This window comes from Beta vulgaris, chromosome 7 (genome assembly GCF_026745355.1).
Source record: "Beta vulgaris subsp. vulgaris cultivar EL10 chromosome 7, EL10.2, whole genome shotgun sequence".
Lineage (NCBI taxonomy): Eukaryota > Viridiplantae > Streptophyta > Magnoliopsida > Caryophyllales > Amaranthaceae > Beta > Beta vulgaris.
Window position 1 is genome coordinate 61,043,853 of NC_079208.1, and position 15,427 is coordinate 61,059,279.

General features: G+C 36.8%; 1 protein-coding gene across 2 annotated transcripts; it reads right to left on the reverse strand.

The window, feature by feature from the left end:
- Window positions 1-206: 206 nt before the first annotated feature.
- LOC104900377 (protein ROOT HAIR DEFECTIVE 3) lies at window positions 207-14,475 on the reverse strand. Of its 2 annotated transcripts, none has more exons than XM_010687792.4 (23): window positions 14,220-14,475; window positions 12,992-13,141; window positions 12,650-12,716; window positions 12,466-12,568; window positions 12,271-12,341; window positions 12,124-12,187; window positions 11,910-11,975; window positions 11,746-11,793; window positions 11,605-11,667; window positions 11,452-11,508; window positions 10,940-11,098; window positions 10,795-10,863; window positions 9,850-9,941; window positions 9,519-9,597; window positions 7,539-7,704; window positions 7,105-7,229; window positions 4,745-5,007; window positions 4,571-4,667; window positions 4,311-4,463; window positions 1,880-1,984; window positions 1,636-1,730; window positions 1,458-1,554; window positions 207-800 (listed from the first exon to the last, which is right to left on the reverse strand). In XM_010687792.4, the coding sequence occupies exons 1-23, from the start codon at window positions 14,245-14,247 to the stop codon at window positions 558-560; spliced, it is 2,460 nt and encodes an 819-aa protein (XP_010686094.2). In that variant the 5' UTR covers window positions 14,248-14,475; the 3' UTR covers window positions 207-557. The 2 variants fall into 2 exon arrangements, with proteins under 2 accessions (XP_010686094.2, XP_048503851.1); XM_048647894.2 differs by having other exon boundaries at window positions 12,650-12,673; window positions 14,220-14,474.
- Window positions 14,476-15,427: the final 952 nt, after the last annotated feature.

Here is a 15,427-nt window from a genome sequence, read left to right on the forward strand (position 1 = left end):
ATGGAGCATCAAGTCAGCAATGAAGAAGAGCAGAACACACGATCTAAATGTATCGAATAATCTAAGAGCAAATTATAAGCCCACTCAATCGCTCATATCATCCTCAACCATCGTCCATCGGTAAGAAATGTATTACTTTAAAGATACACATTCAGAGAGGACAATAACTTGCCACCACAACACGCGAGAAAAGGGAAGCAAGAGAAGAAAACGAAAATGGAATCTATATTGCGTTATGTTGGGGTGATTCAGAATTACATAGAGAAAATGTTCTCCCTATAATATGAGAGAGGAAAGTGGTGAGGGATCCACTCCAAAATTGAAATTACAAAATTTCCCCCCTCCCTTTGTTTAGCAGAGAATAGGTTCAGCGATGCCGAACTCAATCCATAAGAGCCCTATGGCAATCATCAATCTATCTTTCATGTAACTCTTAACAGTTAAAATAATCAAAAAATACACATCTGCTTCTCTTGATGACGAAGCAACACATTTTTTTAATAATATATAGTCTGAGACTAATCCTCCATCCAATTAGAACTCATCCGCCTAGCGGCCTAGTCGTCCATTGATGAACTGGAAACCTCTGTTCCATTTGCATTTGCATTTGTTGTTACGTGAGAAGAACCAGCCGATGAGAGACCGTCAGAAATCACACCACCTTGGAAGCTGCTAGCTGCCAGGGGTGGATTTGTGCGAGTATTAGCAGTAGCAGGTTGACTTCCCATCTCAGCTAAGTTTCTGAGCATGTTCGTAATAACGGGTACAACTCTGGTTGATAAGGAAAAGACTGAAGGAAGCTGTAAGCACAAAATCAAAATCAGGCTACCAGAAAGTACACATAGGCAAGACAATAGTAGAGTACAAAGAATACTGCATATGCAGCGCTCAAGTATTACTCTCTTCTATTTCCTTTGTTTTTACTTTGGTATGAGCACAATGCAAACATATGGATATCTTCCAACATGACTCCTATCTGTTCAGATCATGGTTGTTACAAGTTAAGGACCTGCTGGGAAAGTCTCAGTTCCTCCAGTAAGAAATAATTTTTTTTGTACATCAATTTTCAATAGCAAACATTGAATGAATCATAAATGTTGTGCATTGAATCATTTATTAGTTAAAATAAGATGATGATATTTTGGTTCCAATGTACAACAGTTGTGATTTGAGATCAAAATCATAAATAAATGAATTATTATGAATAAAAAAAATCACAAAGGTTATAAACCTTCCATCCCTCAGGACCTGCTAGATCTGGCACAGCTGGACAATCAGAGAACTGAAGAACTAATTACATATGCTTAGCTGCAAAGGCAGCACCTACCATCGAGAATGATGTAGCTCTATGTAATGACTAACAACAATTGCATCCGACAAGGAAAAGCAGCAAGACCAGAATTGAGCATGCATTAAATAAGATTGAAGTTTAATGGACTTGACCAAAGAGTACTTACAAAGCCACGACGGAATGCGTTAGATATATCCATCTGCACCCACAATGCTTTGCTCACTAGAAAAGCAACAAAGAGGACACCAAGATAAAGCGGATTCCTAACACAAGATGAGACAGTAACAGTGAGCAAAAGAAATACAAACTGTCAGAACAACAAAAGGAATCAAATTAGTGTGTACCTCAAAAGAGTCATGAACTCGTTAAAACCTAAGATGAGCAGGGCAGCGATTGCCCATGGAGGTGGCAACCAATTGTTGTTACGCCTGCTGGCCGCCTGAAATATTAAATTGTTTCAGTTAAAATAGAGAGGACCAGGTAGACAACTATACTTGCTTTTGACAACTGGAGCAATCAGCAAGTCGAAGTGACTGCTTGTGTAATGAGAAGAAATTAAATTCGAGAACTCAAAGGATTAGTTCATGCCTGAGCAGCAATGGCCTGAGTAACAGTATATTCTGTTTCCATCTGGAATTGCCTCCACAATGATTTGCACTGGACTGGATTTATTAATGTCTTTGAAGATGGTATCTACACATAAATCATAAAGCTGTTAGACTTGTAGGATGCTAATTATCAGAAAATGACAGGAGTCATAGACAGTTGCACAAGGTGTCCTGTATCTATTTCTCCAACCCCAAGGGATATGATACAGCAGAATATTGGGAGAGACAAATATTTTTATATAATAATTATCACAAAACACAAATTACTAATTGGTAGAACACTAGAAAAAACTGCTAACTCAATGAGACCTCCTAGACCAGAGTATAGCCACTTCATTCCCAGCATCGACTTATTTACTGGACGGAGAAAGCAGAAAACCAATGGAGCAGCCTTGCCTACTGGCTTGAAATGCATGTAACATTCAAAACTTAATGCAGCCCTCATTGGCTTCCTGAACTTAAAGTACTGTCAGAACTGAGGTCTATGTTAAATGATAGATATACTGTACTCTTCTCACATTATCAAGCACACTAATAAAAGAAAATTCCGTACGATGGCCACAAAACATGTTTTTTTCCCCTGCTTCTAGTAGGTAGCACTGCAAGAAACTACTTCCTCTGTCACAAAATTCCCACAGTTTCTATTTTGGTTTGTCCCGATTTATATGACACTACCTATCTTGGCAATTTATTCTCTACTTTTTTTTCTACGGTTGGGCCCTTCCGGCCCTACACATACACCCACTTCTTTATCTCGAAAAGTTCACTTCCCTAATAGTTTGTGCCAAAATGATTATTGGCAATTAACTTGGGACGAAGGGAGTAATAAATTTCAACGTAAATTCACCATCTAATCTGAGTTGCAATCAGAGAAATTGACTGCCTTAAAGAACAGGGCATTAAAATGTGACAATGAAGCTTCATCATGCTGGAATAGTTTTATAAAAAAGTACAAAATATAACTGCTTCCTCCATCAAGATCAAATGCTGGAAAGCAGAAGAAAATTGTTCTTAAATTTCCAATATGAATAAATAATAGAATTGGCCTCCAGTTCCAAATCCCCAAAGGCTTAACCCAATTCCTGTGATCTGACATCACTAACAACTTCGACAATTCAAATGTAACAATAACCACACCTTAGCCCACTCCATAAAACATAAGTACAAGCATGGAAGGAAGCTCCTCCCAAGTGTATGCTCACCTTGAAAAAGATAAAGACAGGAAAAGAATATAATCAACGGTGAAGAAGGGAGTGCCTTTCTCTTCCTTCAAGAAGCATGGTTATCATAATAGTTATACAGCTTGCAAGGCCCTATCAGAAATATAAAAAGGCATATACTCCCTGCATTCACCACTTTTTTCCCAGTGACTAAAAGGGGATATATTTCATACCAATGCTTCTTCTAGGAAGGAAGTCAGGAACCCCTCTTTATAAATGGACAACCATCAATTGTGCATAGTTCTCCTATCCACAATTGATCTGCCTGACTCACTTCTGTCCTAAACAGTAAATAATTCTAGTTTTAAAGCTATACTGAACTTGTGTAATACACTAGGCACTTGGTTGTTCCCCAGAGCTTGATTCCTTTTAAACCATAAACTGAACATTATTGCTGCCACTGCTCCATAAAGATTTTTTTTTGTGTGTTGCTGCCTCTCTAATTCCTCCTTATCCGACATAAAGTCTGGATTAAGTTCCTGTGAATATAAGGCATACCTAGGGGGTTTTTTCTTAATGCATCTTCCACTGTGGCGACAGTCAAAAATACACGTTGCTGAGTTTCAATTCATAAGCCAAAAACAAAAAACTGGTTGTCAGTTGTCACTAACTCCATTCACGACTTTATAGACTGTCCGACTTTTAGAGGTGGTGACTGGTGATGTCTAATATATAAACATACTAAAGAACTGAAAAGGAAAAACTTAATGGGTTAAAGTCAAAAAAGAGTTGCCATCAGTTGTAGTACATCGGAGATAACAGAAACTAGGCGTACATTTTGCGTCCATTTCCAATGGAGTTAATAATAATCCAGTGTTCTTGTATTGAATAAGTTTCCTAAGCAGTTCATACTTTATTCTCTCTCCTAGTATGGTTGAACATCTGAGAATGCTTGAATAAGCCATTCCAAGATCTCGGATCAAATCAATATCATCTCCACCACAAGCAAATAATCCATGAAAAAAGCTACTGCTCACTATTTAAGAGAAATATAAATTTGAACCTGAGATGAAAAATACAGTTGAAAAAAGCATATGCTTCTAAGTAACATCAAAATCAAAGAGGGATAACAAATAACAGATCACCAGTTTTCAGCTCCTAGATGAAACACCATATAGACTAATAAAATGAAAACAATGTTGACCCACTGCATTTAAAAAGAATTGTTCCAAAAAAGTAATAAAAACCGACCTTCTCCCAGTTGCTTGATGCCAGCAGGTCAGATACCGTGAGACTTCTGTCACTAGTACTATTATTCAATAAAGCCAGAGATAAAGATTTGTCGATATCATCAGATTCATCATCCAATCGCATTACAGCCAGAACAGAGAGCAGTTTAAGGGACTGCAAAAGTATTTTGTATCCCAAGTTAATATTAGTATAAGTATATTCTAGACGGATTAGTGAGTTCATATAAATTATAAACATATATTTCTAACAAAGTATCATACCGCAGCACGAGCAACTTTTGTAATTGAGTTAATATCCTCATTCCCAGTCCAAACACGAGGCATTGAGTCAGAGTCACGGCTAAACAACATCGTGAATCTAAACAAGAAAAAGGTTGCATGATTAGTGCTCTTGAGAAAATAGCATTAGTTAAATTATTGGCCTTAAATCCTTACCTATCCTTCATACGGATTAAGATCTTTCCTGCTTCTTCCTTAGCCTTTCCCTCAACCACACATGTTGCATAATCCTCTAACTTATCTTTCATTTTTTGTCTGGTTTCTTCATCCAATTCAAAACCAGAAAGAACACTTTCAAGTCCATAAACTGCAGACTGCGTCTCGTGATGAAGAAGTCGTCTTATAGATGGCCATGTTTCATCATTTGCACCATCCAAAAGTGCCTCAACAGGCCCTGCAAGCGCTTCATTTAATTTTGCCTGGGGCAAAATATATGTTAAGCCAAAAGGCCTTATGGTAGTATTAATTTCAATTTCAAAAAATACCCTTAATAACTGTCTTTTCACTTTACCCATTTCCAAAAAAGAATTCCTTTGAGAACAGTTTCTCTTGCATTATCTTTTCTTTGTTAAGAGGTTGATTCGCATAAAAACTAAACTTCCCTTTTTTCAATTCTAATTCTTTTTATCAAACCCTCAAATTATGCTGGTTTTAACTATAACAATTAGCAACACCAATTATATTATATAAATATAATATATAAATGGGTTGAGTTCCCATGAGAACAATCCTTCTGTTGGAATATGAGAGCACTTTTTCATAATCCTTGTTAACCAATATATAATCCATTTTGGCTAAACTAAAACCTTTTTCCTTGTGGGGATAATTTTCCAAAATGATTACTTTTTTCCCGTAAAAGGATTATCATGTAATATGTTAACTAAAATGGATTATAATTTCACTGTTCTCATATAAGGATAATCACAAGAATTAACAATGTTTTGAGACAAAAATGGAAAAGCAAGAAAAGATTACTTTTTCCATGATATCTGACTCTGGGCATTCCAGCACTATATCATTGTCAATTTTTCATGGTCCTCATAGGTTTATTTTGCACAGGTTTTTTAAAAGGAGACAACATTCAAAAAGTCTTAGGAGGAATGAAATTAAGGTGAAGAAATATCGATGGAACTCAATATATTAGCGCCACAAGGTATGGTTATTTTCAAGTGAATTATCACAACAAATTTGGATCCAGGGGATCCGATTTTCGGGGAGATGCAGTAACGATTCACTGATATCCAGGAGCCAAAAAAAAATACGACAGACAGAAATCAGCAATTGCAAGAACAAGGACCCACAGCTGATTATGTTCAGCTTAAAACTTGATTTGTAATTTAGCTGTTATTGATCGGATGCTCATATACAAAGCTGATGAGTTCTGCAATGGTCATCAAGATGCTAGATAATACTCATCTCCAGTGTTTGTGCCAGAGTAGTGAATGCGCAGGTACCAGAGTGCTTAAATTTAGCAGTCAATAAAATTTTTTAATAGATTGTTCTTTAGAGGCAATTTGGCTGTTCAAAGGTATGAGAGCATCCAGCACTGATATTTTATGACAGATTCCGGCAATGAAATTTATGAATTTAATCCAATGGCTAGCTATGTTCAGTTTAATGGAAACAACTCCAGCCACTGCCAAAATGGCCATACAGGAGAATGGTTGTTCTGCTGAAATAGCTAATGGAGGACGTTTGAGACAGCAAGCACTCGGTCTTGTAGGTTCATAAATTATTACATAATGAACCGTCACTTTTTTATGGAGGAGAATCAATATGAACTATTGCAGTTGCCAGAAACCAGAAAAGAGTTTCATCAGATCCTCTTTTCTGAAATGGAAATGAGACAAAGGCACATGAACTTAGCTCTTAATCTTATGAGATCTTATAGCAGCAGGGATTGGTGACTGCAGGAGCAGGACAAAAACATGGGCTGATGATGGGGTCACAAAACAGATATCTCAAAGATGTGTATCCTACTTGCAAGGTGATTAGCTCTAAAGAATGACAGACACTACAAGATGTTATCCTTCACCTGCAGCAGATTGAACACCTGAGCCGAATGTGAGAAAGGGCATGGAAATTCCCTGAGCTCCGACAGTATCTATTATGCTGGTTCCCTGGGAGACATTAGGTAATAGAGTACACAGTAGCACTCAAGCTCGTCTGGATAAGGCGCTAAAGATTTTATACTAAAAAAGGAATATATATAGAGAAGATAAGCATAAAAGTCAGAAATCAATAACATGAGTAAGGTAATTACGAAGTCTCGTCTTTAGAGTTCTCTACATTACAGATTCTTCAATTATTGTATATTTATTTTTCTCATCTAAAGATCATTCCCAAAACTCATAATAATTAGCAAACCCAGAAAAAAGAGAGCATGTAGAGCTAAATTCTTAATACATGCCTAATTGACAATTCAAAACTGTATGCTTCCCCAAAAATAGCATGCCACATTGAAAGAGGCATTGTAATACCAATTAGCCTCCATTAAAAAGAAAAGATTATCATACCTCATAACTGGTAGTAAGTTCAGTCAATTTGGCAGCACGAACAGAACCAATATATTCATCTAGATCACGGATTAGCTTGGACTTCATTTTAGACATATCCCAGTTTGCTTGTTCAATCACAATGTCTGTGCAAAGCAGAGGTAAATATTCACCTCATTGAGATTTACATAGTAGCATCAAATTGTGTCTCAACTCTCAATACAATAGCAGCACTTCAGTTTAAAAGAAGATAGTAGGATTATCAGTTTGGTCCCTCGCAAAACAGAAATATCCTACCACCAGGTTAACCTCAGGCCTCAAACAGCCTCACTGATGCCCAAAAGGCAACCTTCCAAACAATAATTGTGAAATCATCATGTTCTTTGGACACGGTATCAATAGAGAAACAATAAAGCCATGAATATTGACAAGTTCATTGTCAAACAAAGGTTTACCTGAACATCCTTCATCGAAAAGATTCATGAAGGTCTGTTCGCATCTGTGGGACGCAGCATAAAACCCTTCCCCGCCTTTTAAAGCTTTGTCAAATGCTTCCTTAAACTTCTCCACCGTTCCAGAACGTATATGTCCCAATATGGAATGGAAAGCCGGTTGAACAAGCTATTACAGGTGGCCGAAAAAAAGAACAGTAAGCATCAATAAGAAATCCATATGAAACAAACAACAAACACATAGTAACTGCAAGATCAGTTCCAATTCTATTCAAATGTGCAGTTCCAAAACGTCCAATATATGAAAGAATCTCATAGGTTAGTTTCACATTTCTGTAAATTTGCTTGACAATGCAAGCAAACTATCCTATCTGCTTAATAAAACAATTTGAAATCAATGAAACTGACTAATGCTTCTTTGCACAATATTTATGCACCGACTTTTGAAACAACTTCAAATGGATAAGAAAAATTGACTAGAATAATTCCAGCTATGGGTCGTCTGCTTTTAATAATACCAAGTATTTTCCAAAAAAGAATCCACATGACTTATAACAGGATAAAGAGGTCACTGTTTTTTTTACTTCCCACCTAACTCTCGTTCTACAACCAAATTTTTGGCGACAACCAGCTCCAACACCCCTTTTCCTCCACTTCTTCTTCCTTCACCTTTACATAAAGTTTCTTTGTCATCAAATTCACCAACTCTCATCATCAAACATCTCCAGATCACTCCTCCAAGTAAGTTCCAAACGCACTTCTTCTATTTCTCCCTCATCTTTCCTTCCCCATCTTACTTCCTCCAATTCATCGTTTAACTCTCATTTCAGCACCCTTTTACTCGTCATTTTTCTTCCAGTCATTGATGTAACAATCCACTTTTTCAATGGTGAAGATAAGTCTCATATGACAATCATACTGTAATATAGTACTCCCTCCGTCCCAAAATATAGTTCCCATTTCTATTTTGGGAGTCAAATTTTAAAAACTTTGACCAAATATTATTACTAACGTATACAAAAAAACATATTCATGAGGGGTCTTGTTAGATTCGTCTTAATATATAAATTCGTAATATCAACTTTTTATATTTTTTACTAATAAGAAATAGAAGATATCGTAGGTTAAAGGTACGTCTTGGATACTGTGCAAAATGAAATGGGAACTATATTTTGGGACGGAGGGAGTATTTGTTTTAAGAAAATCACATAATCACAAATAAATTGCAAGGAGTTCCTCCTAAAAAAAATTCCAAAACCACATTTTATGTTTCATGTCATTCATTTCCATCTGGATTATTTTTGAAGGTGAGAAGCAAAAAAAAAAAAAAAAAAAAAAAGGGACTATCCAACATTCGCAGAAAATGGAGAAAACCTGGACTCATGATAAGTCGGTTTTTCTCTTTCTCCCTTAAATTTCCTCATCCGCCATCTCCCCTCATTAAATCTCAATTATCGAGCCCCAAACAAGACACAAAGGTAAACTCGGAAACGTGACCCCAAAATATTCTCTCTTAACTCACCTCCGCCAATTTCACAAATTCTCAACATCAATTTCCTCGTTATCCTTCTTTCATGCATCCTCTTCTTCATCATCACCATCGTGCAATGACTGGATTGAATGGATGAATCTAGCAAAGATTGTTTGTCGGTTAGGGGGTTACCAAAGAGATGGGAGCATTTGGATCACTAGTTTGGCAGACACAGGAGGAGGAGAAGAAAGCTGGTTTCTTTTGGGCAATTTAAAATAAAGGAGATTCAGAAAATATAAAAGAACCAATCAAAATGTGCCATGTGGCTAATTTACCAGCTAAATCGGTTTCTTCAAGTCATCGGTTCATTTTTACAAGACACCTCTAATAGTTGGGATTGTTGTATAATAGCTCATAGTTGGGATTATTAAAAGTGGATGCGCCATATTTGGGATTATTCTAGTCAATTTTTGCAATTGTACATAAGGCTAGACAACAATAAGTGGTCGTACTTGCAGTAATTTGTCTTCTAGAAGCTTCCTCTTGGAAGTTCTGACACCCTCATCAAAATATGCAGCCTCTGAGTCATACCTGAATAGAGAAAAGGAAGTACATGTAACAAGATATGACACATGAAGAGAATGAGTAGAATAATAACAAGCAAGGAAACAGAGCAAGAAGCCAAGAACTTATAGGGTGCTCCTCAACAAACAAAAAAAGTTACAGCAAGGAAAAAAGAAATATCAGATCATCGGACATATTAATATTAAAAGGTACCCTATCATAGCTGGCAAAACAAGCTGGCAGAATATCGAATTTTAAGAAACATAATGAAATACTCACTCGTTTAAGCAGCTTCCAATAATTGAACTGAGCTTCTTTCCAAATCCAGCGACAGGGCCGGATTGTGATGCCTCCTCGAGCTGAAGCCAATCCTATAAACAAATTAGGGAAAAATGTTAGAATTTCAAAACTAAAGTTATATTGATTTCAACTATTGACATCATTTTACTAGTTTAGATTTGACTGTTAAGAGTATTTTAATAGCTTCCAATAAACTTATTGCAATACATGTCAGTTAATAAAGTACTTTGCTAAGTTTAGAAGCTCTAAAAGTTAGTGACTACAATGTTTTCATTAGGTTGCTGACCGTTACTTTGTATTAAAAGAATGGTTGTTATGTAGTATGACTTCAAGCTATAAATTAGATTTAAAAACCACTAAAGCTTCAATTAGTAGTACTTGAATTCCAGACAGTTACAAAACTTATCAAGTTCAGCTTTGGAAATTTAAAAGCAAAGCATTAAAGGCTCCAAATTGCTAGCATTGTCTATGGTTGCTCGTTGCCGTTTTCTTATGCATATGTTGAAAATAAGAAAAACTTCATTTTCTTGAAGTTTTCTTACTATTGAGAGTTGAGACATACTTTTGCTCTATTATTCCCTCTTGATATACTACTCCATCATACATTGAGCCACTTCTTGTCACCATTCCCTTGAGTGCCCAAGCGGGTGAAGCTTTGTTTTATCCTGGGAGGGTAACCACCGAAAAGCTTTCTTTCACTGTTATTAGAGGGGCAGAATTCAACCTTGAGCAAAGCTCTATTTTGCATGACTCAAAAAGTACTGGTGTAATAATCTTTCAAGTACTTCTTTAATATTTGCTCTTTTTTATTGTAGCTTTCCCAATATTTGTAACAAAAGATCAGCAGAAATATATAGGGCAGTATGAAAACAGAGATCATCAATGAAAGATCACAATCAAAAGAGAGAATCAACAATTTTATACCTGGTTTTGGGTAAAGTCGGTATACCCTTCATTGGCAATTTCTTCACAGCGAACAGTAGCCACCATAACCTGTAAAAGATTTGAGTTATGAGAAAGTTTACCATCATAGATCATGTGTCTCAAGAGAATAGGTCAAATTAAATACTTTGTGTGCAGGAAGGTCAAGGTCCCTATTCTCCTTAATAATTTTCCACATCTGTTGTGCACTGAAGGAAAAGCCTGAAGCAGGCACCACTCCCCGACGATCTCCAGCAAGCCCACCAGGAGCTATAGAATGGAAAAATCGCTGCCGCAAACCAGCAACCTTCATCCATTTACAGAGAATCAAACAAAGTAAAATCACATTCAGGCACTCTAGAATTATGTGTTAGCTTCTAGAAACAAAATCTTCACAAGAACTTGTTGAATATATATCAGTCCAGCTTATGAGGAGCAGCAAACAAAGAACAGACAGCAGCAACAACTTGAACAACAAAATGCCAGATCAGATTAACCCATTTTTCTCTTGTCTATTTTCTGTTATGATGTAATAAAATGAGAGTATAATTACTCCTCTCTAGTCTTTAGTTTTATTCATTCAATCAGATTAGATTTCCTTAGGTTGTAATTCTCAATACACACCAAAGGGGGAAGATAACACTCAACTAAGTGGCATACCTGCTCTTTAAAATGTTCTTCTTTCTCTTCATAACTAGAGAGCGCTACAACTTCAACCTGGCAAAGTTTACAGCAGATGTAACAAGGCAGTCTACAATTTTTTAACTTTAAATAAACATTGCACAACAAGAAGCTGAAAAATGATTAGCTTACATTGAAAAATTCACTAAGGCGAGTATCTCTATGTGCTTGTGGCTTAGGAACTGAATCCCATATCTAGCAGGAAAATTTTATTATGGTTAAAGAAAACAATTTCATGGTTGGTAATAAGATGATCAAGTACCAAGTTCTAACCTTTTGAATATCTTCCCGCAAAACCGGTTCAAGATTTTCAAGGGGTGTCTTGTACAAAAACCAAAAAAAAATAATGGTCAAGTTCTCAAAATTGCCAACATCGTTATTCACGTGATATAAGTATATTCTGATTCTGCAAACCTAATATATTTTTCTAAACTCACCCTTGTCTTATCACGTATCACAAACAATAGAGTTGTTTTGCGGGGGCTAAACAATCGCATCATTACCTATAGGGAAGTAAAGCCATTAATTAAAATTAAAGCTTTGGCATTTTTAACCATCAAACAGAAGAGCAAGCACTCAGACTGCAAGTTTGATCAGGTAGGCGTTCACATAGCAAAAGAATAGAACTATTTTCATGAAAGAGTGATGTACTTGAAATACAGTCTTCAATAAAGGTTTATTTGCTGCCTGCTCACGCCCTATGTCATGGCACCACCTACAAAAATTAAATAGAGCAATCTTAAATAGAAAAAGAGTCAGAAGATTAGGAATACAAAAAGAAGTAGATAATGCGCTTACATATTTATAAGCACTACATCGGAAACAGCCAGGGCAAACAGAGCACTTTGTTTTTCAAAAGCAGTATCGTCCTAATCATGTCAAATAAAAGACTTCAGCATGAATTTAGGAGTTGCAATGTTCTGCCGAGCACATAAATGAAGGTGGGCAAAACAATCCAAAGCTGAAGATGACTATAATATGGATGGTAATTACCTCTCCTCTTTCTCTACCATCAGTACCCTCCAAATCCATTACTAAAGTGCAGGGCTCAATGCCGACACATCTTGCTAACCAAATTCCTTTAGTTGTCTGAGACCTAGAGAGAATAGTATCCTGTCATTTTGACTGTTTTCTCTTTGGTAACCAACACAATTTGGACAAGTACGTATCCAGTTACCTTCCTCTAAATGCATCCATCTCCCTAAAGTTGGTTCCAAATAAATTATTCAATAGTGTACTTTTCCCTGTAGCAGCAAGTAGAACCAGACAAAAAAATATATGAAGGTGCAACTTGAATAGACAAGTTTGAAAAAAAATAAAAGGTCTAAACTAGCGACTAGCACAAGTGTCAGACTTTAGACAACATAGCTGAAAAGCATTGGTTAAAAATCCAACTCCAACAAGTAATTTCACACTAATGCATACGCTGTTATCCATGATAGATAGCTTTTCATTTGCACGTGAAATATCCTTGCAATGTCATATCATCTGGTGAGCTTATTAGATTAATAGTGCATACCGCTGCTTTGTGGACCCATGATGGATACTATGGCATATGAAAGCCCGCATTCCGCCAGCTTTTGTTCTTTCAGAAAGCTCCCGATCCCGGCAACATTGAATGCACCATCTCCGTCAATCAGCTGTGTCGAACAACATCCAGCACCATTATCTGAGAAAGATAGACATAAATTTAGTAAGGCAGCAGCATACACACGACTCCGAGAGCCTGGCATTCAAAAAATGTTGAACATCAATGTACACAAGATAGCCAAGTCCTCTGCTTTAGGTTCATGGTTCAAAGACAAAAAATATGTTACATTGCTTCTTTTCTCCAGCCATTACAATGTCGTTTAAAGGTATCATGATAAGCACTAAGTTTCAGCTGAAGTCATGGATGAATACACATCATTACACTTCCTATGACCCAACATATAAGAGCATGAAAATTATCCACATAAGCAATCAAGATAAGCACTATGTAACAACAACCAAACAGCCAACTTTCATGAACATCCTGCATAAATTAATCTTAAACATTGCACTTTCTATGACCCGACCACACTGAGAAGCTAGAATTTATATCCATGAAAGCACACTAGAAGAGAAACTGCGAAAACTTGTGATCCCAACTTCATAAAATCCCAATCCAAACTCAGCTAATACAATCGTGATACAAATATCTCATTTCATAAAAATAAATTATTCATCAGTTCCGCAACATTCGAGCCAAACCTATTCATTCACACGTCCGCATTACTAAAGATGAGATAACATTCAGAGCTTTGCACAAAGCTAATGCCTTAATTATAACCTCAAGCACTCCCGACATTACATGTAGGTATAGCATCTCCATCACATAATTTAAAAAAAGGCGTGATATATCAGAAGAATGAATATATGACGACGACAAACTTGATCAAATATCCATTAATGCGGATATTTGTGCCTCCATTACTCACTGATCAAATTACGAATTTTTTCGCACCGCGAAATCAAGGCTATTCATCTTCATCTTTCTCAATTTCATGAATAGCTTATAATAATCGACGTAAATTAATAGTTTTTTTTTGGTGTGATACAACATACATCATCATCAAACTTATAGAAGGTATTGCAGATCATATATTATTACAGATTCCGACCAATTCGTAATTCAATTGAATTGTAGAAAAGATTTCTATAGCAAGAAATATAACGGATTTGCGACGTAAAGATTGACATAATTATAGGAAGGTAAGAGTATATACTTTCGTGAGATGGTAGATTATTCGCCATTGTTAGTTGATCAGCTTTTTCTTGTGCCTCGATTTTTTTTTTTGCAATTAAGGTATTCTTTCTTCTACACTGTATTGCACTTCTTCAACGTTCTTGCCTCCAACTCCAAGGCAATTAAGGTGAGAAATTGAAACGAGGGAGGAACATTACGTTTTCTTATGTCGATGTCCACAGAAACTCATTCTCTCTCTGCAGGTTACTACATGCAGTTGAGTTCCCCCTCTTTTTTTTTTTTTTTTTTTTTTTTTTTACTAGTCTTGTATTGCAAACTATACGTCCAAAATCCAAATTAGTACATACACACGTTTCTAAGATGAGCACAGCGCAATAAATATCAAGCACTAAATTATGAACATGAAAACCAATGGCAATGAACATATATACTTCCTCCGTTTTTTATTAGAGATTACACTTTTGAAAATTTGGGTTCCCTAGGCAAAAATTGAAGGAGTGATTAGCAGAGAATAAGGATAGGGGATTAAGCATGTGGTGCCATTGTACATGGGGTTTAAGGGAAGGGAGGAGAGAGAAAGAGGACCCCAACTTGGTTCTCCACCACCACCCCAGCAGCCCAACGAACTCCCACCACCACCCCCACCCACCCGAAATCCCCACCCACCCAAAAATCCCACCCAAACCCCACCACCCACCCGAAAATCCCACCCAACCACCCAAAACCCCACCCCACCGCCGACATCCCCACCCACCCACCCACCCACCCGAAAAACCCAGCCACCGAAAAGCCCACCCACCCGTCGAAATCCCTACCCACCCACCCGAAAACCCCAACCCACCGCCGAAATCTCCACCCACCCGAAAACCCCCAACCACGCGCCGAAAACCCCACCTCAGCCTCGCGAAACCCTACCTCTACTGCTGAAAACTTCACCCTAGCCTCGAAAACCCCACCTCTACCGCTGAAAATGGAGGGTGGTGGAAGAGAGGGAGGAGGTTTAATTAATTTAGATTAGTATATAATAAGGTTAAATTAAGTTATTTTAATTTTGGTTAATTGTTATAAGTAAGGGTAAGTGAGTAATTTTGCAACATAAAACTTTCTAATTTAGGAAATAAAAAAAAGTGTAACATTTATTTTAAAACATGCAATTTAAGGAAAGTGTAACATCTAATAAAAAACGAAGGAAGTATATTAATCGAGATGTACATATGTTTATTTGGG